Genomic DNA, 7783 nt, shown 5'->3' with positions numbered 1-7783 from the left:
AGCCTGGTGATGGGTATTGAGGAGGGCACATTCTGCATGGAGCACTGGGTGTTATGCGCAAACAATGAATCATGGAACACTACATCTAAAACTAATGATGTAATGTATGGGGATTAATATAAGAATAAAAAATATATATATAATTACAAAACAAACAAACAAAAATAAATGGAACCAGGTCTCTTTATACAGTTGGCAAATTCCATGGGGCGCCTGGGAGGCTCAGTCAGTTGAGTGTCTGAAGCAGTTTTGGCTCAGGTCATCATCTCAGGGTTGCGAGATCGAGCTCTGTGTCTGAATCCATGCTCAGTGGGGAGTTGGCTTAAGATTCTTTCCCTCTCCCTCTACCCCTCCACTCTGCTCCTGCTCCCCTTCAGATAGACAGATACATAGATACATAGATATAGAAAGACAAACAGACAAACAGATGAATGAGTGAATGAATGGCAAATTCCAGGGTTGGGTCAGGGAAAGTACAAAAGAAGCCTGGAAGACTTTGGCCAGTGATAAGACTGTACCCAAAGAATGATGAGGCATGTCAACAGGACATAGAATCAGTTTCAAGGGCATGTCATGGCCAAGTCTGGTATAAATGATATCATATACATAACTATTATCACGGCATCAAGATAATGAAAGTAACTATCACAACTCATTAAAACAGAAATCTACAAGTCTAAACTATTACAAATAAATACACAAGCAAATAAATGGGAAGAAAATTAAGCTTTTCCTTAGAGAAGAATGTCAAGTAATAAATGCAGATGGAATGAGGGAATTAGTACAACCACCATGTGGCAGCCAAGAAACCTCAATGAATGCTAAAATTGGGGGGGGTAGTAATTTGATGAAGAATAAGATATTTACTTAGATGCAAAGTATCTGCTTACAAAGTTGTTATCAAGTACAAAGAGAAAAAAAAAACTTTACAGTGGACACACACGGTTGGATAACACCTTAATGAAATTATTATCAAAATTATTATCACTGATAATGGAATAAATCAGAATCTTGTTCCACTTGATATAAATCAATGTTATCTGTGATAGCACTACCTAAGATGCCTATTCTGGATTTAATCTCAAGGAAACATCAGACAAATCCTAACTAAGGAATTCTATACATTAGTTTTTCTATAATCTGCAAGTGTGAAGGTCATAAAAGCAAAGACTCAAGAAACATTCCAGATTGAAGCATTCTAGAAACATAATGGTAATGCACATGCAGTCCTGGATTTTATCTTTTTAATATTAAAAAAAAAAATTACAGCACAATTGGAGACATTTGACCAAGGTCTGTGCTTTCAAGAGCAATCAATGGCATATTGATATAAATTTCCTGATAATGATGGCTGTGGAAAAAAGCATCCATGTGGGAAGGACTTCCTGAGGTTTTCCATGGTGATGGGGCATCAAGTCAGTGGCTTGGTCTCACACGGTTCAAGAAAAAAATAAACTCTATAGAGCTCCATTTACCCCTTTTCTCTAAGATAGAATATTTCACTTTATCTTTTTTTTTGAAGGCCAAGAGAAATTCTCTAAGATTAAGTGTATTCCAAATCAAAGATGATGAAAAGACACAAAATAAATAATATGTATTTTAGATGGGCCTTCCTCCAAAAGAGGATCCGAGCATGTTTATCATAAAAGAAGATATTCATAAAGAAGAGGCTTAATATGAATGACAAGAGAAGACAGAATGAGAATAACATGTAGAAGGAAAAAGACTGAAATTATTTTCAAACTTTAACATTTTCCTTTGGCTGAGTTCGTGTTCAAGGAGAGTAAGTTCACTAGCATACTGTGTACTGACTTCCATAACTGCCCGTTGTAAGCCTTTCACAAGGTAGTGAGATGTGCCTTTTTCAAATTTATCTTACTAAGTCATCTCTTAACTTTCTTCTGATATTTTGACGCCTATTTTTTGTGGAAAGCGCATTCTCCTTTTGCATTCACGACCAGGAAATCTAGAGTCAATCTCCATCACTCTCTTTAGTCTTTATCTTTATTATATTAACAGCACTTCAGAGCCAGTGTTCACCACATGGCTCCTAATTAATTTTATTGTTATTTGAATTTCTATGTGATGTACTGTTGTTACATTTCTCAAGTGCTTAGGTGCCTATCTTGAAAATTGTGTCATACTTAACCCAAACTTTTCCTTTCCAAATCCCGTCTTAGTTTTCAATTTAATTTGCAAAGTATGTTGACCTCAAGTGCTCTTCCACCTTGTAAAAATATTAACTATTATAAGTATGCAGCAGAAGCACAGTGCTCGTATAAACAAAATTCTCTAGAGATATTATCAAAGATTAGCAGAGCGTACTGGTTAAACTCATGAGAGGTAGAGCCAGATGTCTGGATTTAAATCCTAGCTCCTCCACTTATTATCTGGATTTGGATTAGCTATTATTTTCCCCATTTTTCTGATTAAAAGTAATGAGATATAGGAAGTTAATATCAGTACTGATGTTACAGGGTTGTCACAGATATTAAAAGCATTTAACACAGCTTCTGGCATATAGCAACTTTTCAATACACATTGATCATCATTAGAGAAGTCCTGAGTCTCAAAGAAAACTAAGAAAACCGCCAGCGTCATGTGCTAAGTAATTGTGTACTCTACAATACAGTAATGCCTACCAGCTTAAGCACTATTTGGCTTCTCATCGCTTCACACTTGCCTTCACTAATATGCCCTTTTGAATAAAACAGGGTTCATTCCAACATGTACATTTTTGAAATATAAAGGTAAGGCTTGCTGAGAAATTTTTCATTGACTCAGCCATTCGTATCAGTTTACTGAATCTTACTAGTAGAAGTAATTCACAAATGGATGGCTGTAAAGAAACCAATATATGTTGGTCACTAACTCTATGCTCTGCCAAGTACTTTAAATATAATCACTGAATTCTTCCCAACGTATTTATTTAGGTAGAGATCACTGCGCACACCATACAGATAAAGTAAGGCTTATATGGATTATGTCACTTACACAAATAGAAGGCAAATTTGCAGCCAAATAATCTGAGATTCTATTTTCAACTCAAATAAAAGTTTATTTTATCTGAACACAGGTGTAGGCATATGGTCAGGGTTAAATACCCATCACCGCAATGTACAACGGAATTAAAAATGTCTATTTTGTCTGAAACTCAATAAATGTAGGTAAATGTGCCCTGAAAAACCAACTTCAACAATGTTAGTTTGGGATTCACAGTTAAAATCAGACAAGCTCACATGCCATTCTTTATGTGGTATTGCTATAAAAGTGAATTCTCATCAAGTTCTGAAATTCACAGTAGAATATAAAAGAGCTGTGTCTCCAGCTTCCAAGTAAGATCTTTCCAAAACAATCTGGCTGCCATTTGGGCAAATATATACGTGTGTTTTTGTCTTGACAGCTTGTCAACTGGCAGACAGTTCTTGAACATCACATTCATTTCAATTTAATATTGGTAAATTTCTCAATTAGAATTTTTATCTTTCACTTTCTGCACAATGAAATCCCTAGTCCTCACTGGCATTCCTCAGTTGGTATTTCTGCAGTAGCAAAGGAAGAAAAATGAAAGAACTAAGGAGGGGAGGGAAGAGACAGGCTGAGAGAGAACAGTGGTAATGGGGAGAGAAAGGAGATAGTAGCTGGCCTTCATCCTGATATTCACCTTCATGAGAAATGAAGGGAATAATTCACAGTTGACAATAAAATAGTGCAGCTGCTTCTGCTCCCTTTAACCACAGAGGCTGGAGTCAAACAGAAGCCAGACACCCAATGCATAAAATCAATACATGAGGAAAGGTCCAAAGGTAACGTGGGGAATAGATGAATAAAAATAATTTTAAAAACCACCACAACTAATTTTGAACACTTACTTACTTCACGGCATACCTTTCCTTGTACTTTATCATGCGATTCTCACACAATGAAAGCAAGATGGAAATTATTATCTTTGCATTGTAGCTCAGGAAAATAAGCAATAATTTAACCTCCCTGAACTTCAAAGTCAACCAGATAATAAGGGATGGAACCAGGATTCAAAACTCCATCTATCTAACTTCAAAAACCACCCTTTCAATGGTAGCACAAACCAGAGGTTTTTTGGAAGAGATGTCACAAGCTACACTTTTTTTTTTTTTTAAGTAACTGTATATGTTAGAATAGATTATTTCCTTTGCTCTCTACTTTCTTATCAAGAAAAGTCTTTTAAACAAAGGGAAAAAAATGCCTATATATTTACAAGTATATATTTATACACCGCATTATGTAGCTAATAATATCAATATCCTTTTCTTAGCTAAACGACCTTGAAGCGTGCAGAAGTTTTGGGGATTTTCTTTCTCAACATACTTATCAGGGACACGACTCATATTACAAGAAATGGAAGCCTCTGACACATTTACAATAAATAGATATAGATTTGGCCATTATGATGCAGAAATGACAATGATGAGATGAAATCAACAGTTCATTGTTTACTGGCAATTAAGATAAAGGATTCTGTATGTACTGCCCGTATCGATAGTCCTTTAGAACACCTTACTCTCGGGCGCCTGGGTGGCTCAGTTGGTTAAGCGACTGCCTTCGGCTCAGGTCATGATCCTGGAGTCCCTGGATCGAGTCCCGCATCGGGCTCCCTGTTCAGCAGGGAGTCTGCTTCTCCCTCTGACCCTCCCCCCTCTCATGCTCTCTCTATCTCATTCTCTCTCTCAAATAAATAAATAAAATCTTAAAAAAAAAAAAAAAAGAACACCTTACTCTCATCTGGATTTAAAAAAAAAAAGATGAATTAGGGAAATTCTCTGCCCTAAATGAGTTGATCAAAGAAAAGGCGGGGCGGGGGAGGAAAAGGTAGTGTTTCTCAGTTCCTGTTTGCATGTCAGATTCTCAAGGGAGTATAACCATGGAGGTGCTTTTGCTCATTTGTGGGTTTCTTCTGCAGGTGATGGTGATGGTAGGAAGGTAACTGTGTACTCCAAAGCCATAGAAGTTTCCCTAGAAAAAAGTGTCATTTCAACCAGCTGTAGAAGAGCAACCAGATTTTGATAAAAAGAAAAAAAAAGTAGAATTCCTTGCAGAAGAGATAGGCAAAGTGGATGGAGTCTTGGCAGGAGAAATACATGGGTAAGATACGAAGACCTGGAATCAATTCTCATTCGGTGCTGAAACGGGTATATTTACCAAAGTTACACCGTAGGTTAAAAGAGAAGAAATCACATGAAGCCAGGCTATTTACCTAATTCTGGCCTTCAATTTACATGTCTACAATTTATTGTGTTTTTTATTTGTCTCATCATTTCAACTGCCTCCGATTTATGTGACTTTGCCACGCAGGATGAATCCTTGTAGGTTGTCTTAAATGCAATTTGAAACAAACTAGGGTACACATTACATACATAAGAATGACTTTTGTGATCTTATACTCTGAATTTTGGATCCTGCCTCTTCTTGTCAGAGAAGGAAGAGCTCTAAAACCCCTCCTCTTACAGTATAAAGTCTGGGAACAGGGGTTGAGGATAGATAAGCATATCCACAAAAGGAAAAAAGAAAGGGAGAAAACCATGTTTTGAAATAAACACTGCTCTGTAAAATAAAATGGATATTTCACTGCCTCAGCACAAGTAAGAGTGATCCCATCAGTGATTGCAGTGTTCCCACAAAAAAGTTCAGTTACGAAGAAGTCTCTGGCAACTGTGATTTCCTAACTCACTCTTGACTTGACCCACCAGCTCAATCCAGTATCTGGCTGACTACAGATCTAGACTGTCTTCTATTTCTCTATGCCCTGCATCTGCATGTGAATATACACAAACAAATAATTAAACATCAAGCAAATATCAATAGGATTACTCTGGCATGTTGGAACATATCTTGATAAATCCATCCCAGTAACAATACTCAAACTACAAGTCTATGAGAGGAATACAAATTCAGCCTATTGAGGTACTGTCATTGTAAGGAGCGATATTTTAATAAAACTGCTTCGTCAGTTCCTACTACTAAGGGACTAAAGCTATTGAGCTGTGGAACTTAGGCCAAAAAAGGGGATTTGGAAATGCAAATTAGACATAAGACAGTAATAAATGTCTTTTATTCAGCAACACACCAGCCCTGATGCCAGGAGCTATTTTAAAGATGAGTCTTAATAGTTCTGTGAAATTGGAAGCTTACTTACCCAAAATGGACATCTCTGGCACAGTAGCATGATAGGGTCCATTAAGAAACTCCGGCGCATTGTCGTTGATGTCTTGAACTTTAATAATAAATTCAGAAGGGGGCTCCAGAGGCTTGTTCGTCTCCCAGTCCACTGCCTGAGCTGTTAGAGTATACTCAGCCTTTTCCTCCCGGTCAAGTCTTTTTATAGCATGGATATCTCCTGTTATATCATTTATTTGAAATATTGTCCCAGCTCCATCGCCTGATAAGATATACTTGATTTTTTTGCTCCCAGGATCCAGGTCTGTGTGCAGCTAAAATGAAAAGTGGCATTGGTTAGCGATGGGGCAATTTGCAAAGTTATTTTTTAAGTACCTCCTGTTTGAATATCAAGTTGGTTCTTTCTACATTCATCCTAACTTCATCAGTTTCTACTAACAGTAGTTTTACAAAGAGTTTATACACTGTATGCATATCAATCAAAATAAAATATAATGAAATTTATACAAATCAGTTAGAACTGTTTTAAAAAGTACTGTGACCTGTTTGGTGTAAACTGGCATGCATTTAGAATGATAAAAAGATCAAGAGGAAAACACAAAAATGTATGCATTCTTTTCCATTTATTAATACATTTATCTAAAGTTCTTCTTAGCTACCTTTAATGGATCACTCTCTGTGTGACAAGAACTATGGGATTTGCTTCTTGTATATTAATTCTCTTAATTTTTCCGAAAGTTGATGAATTAGAATATTTCACATGAAACTTAGAAAAGCGAAGTTTGGGCTCCTGGGTGGCTCAGTCGTTAAGTGTCTGCCTTCGGCTCAGGTCATGATCTCAGCGTCCTGGGATCGAATCCCACATCGGGCTCCCTGCTCGGCGGGAGGCCTGCTTTTCCCTCTCCTACCCTTCCTGCTTATATTCCCTCTCTCACTGTGTCTCTCTCTGTCAAATAAAAAAAATAAAAAAAAAAAAAAGAAAAGCGAGGTTTGACAAGGCACATAATAACCTCTCCAAGGTTCGTATGTGTTGGAATCAAGTGCAGTAGACCCAGAATTCATCTCAGATCTACCTGTTATATTTATAAAGGCAAAAATAATTCAGTCTGATGCCTATTAAGATCTTATGTTCTCTAGGACCTTCTTTTCTTTGATCTGTACAATGCTTCTGGGCCAGGAAAATTATTCCAATTTTACAGAGAAGATTACTGAGGCCAGAAAAGGGACCCATCTGGAAAATCAAAACTTCACAAGAGAAACAGAGATTCATCTCAGGTCAGGTTCTCACCAGCTAGACCCCAAGACTTGACCTTTACTGCATCCCTGCTTGCAGACCTTTGTTCCACATTTTTCCTTAAGTTCTCTTTCCAGCTTATCTCTTAACTCAGGCAAAAGACTCTATGGGCATAACATCCCATGATGGAAACCAAAACTATCCCTCAAGTGTTAAGAACAGCCTGGAGGAGCTTTCCGGGGTCCAGACCACCCAGCCCAACATGAACTAAACCCTGATGCATTCCTGCGCAGATGGACCATGGAGTGACCCACAGAGTGACTGACAGTTACCTTTACCTGATTATAATAGTAGAATCTCCTCCCCAGGAAGAGCACAGCCTCATTTACATAACAT

General features: G+C 37.4%; 1 protein-coding gene across 2 annotated transcripts in view; it reads right to left on the bottom strand.

Moving 5' to 3' along the window:
* Positions 1–7783, bottom strand: part of CDH8 (cadherin 8) — a 349453-nt gene that overhangs the window by 223859 nt on the left and 117811 nt on the right. For both annotated transcript variants that reach the window (XM_081806499.1, XM_081806500.1), the window contains exon 3: positions 6173–6467. In XM_081806499.1, coding sequence (XP_081662625.1) covers positions 6173–6467 — 295 coding nt within the window. The remainder of the gene's footprint in view (positions 1–6172; positions 6468–7783) is intronic.

This window comes from Leptonychotes weddellii, chromosome 16 (assembly GCF_054177405.1).
Source record: "Leptonychotes weddellii isolate Sample4059 chromosome 16, ASM5417740v2, whole genome shotgun sequence".
Classification (NCBI taxonomy): domain Eukaryota; kingdom Metazoa; phylum Chordata; class Mammalia; order Carnivora; family Phocidae; genus Leptonychotes; species Leptonychotes weddellii.
The sequence above is the reverse complement of the archived record's forward strand: the minus strand, read 5'-3'. Positions and strand labels throughout refer to the sequence as shown.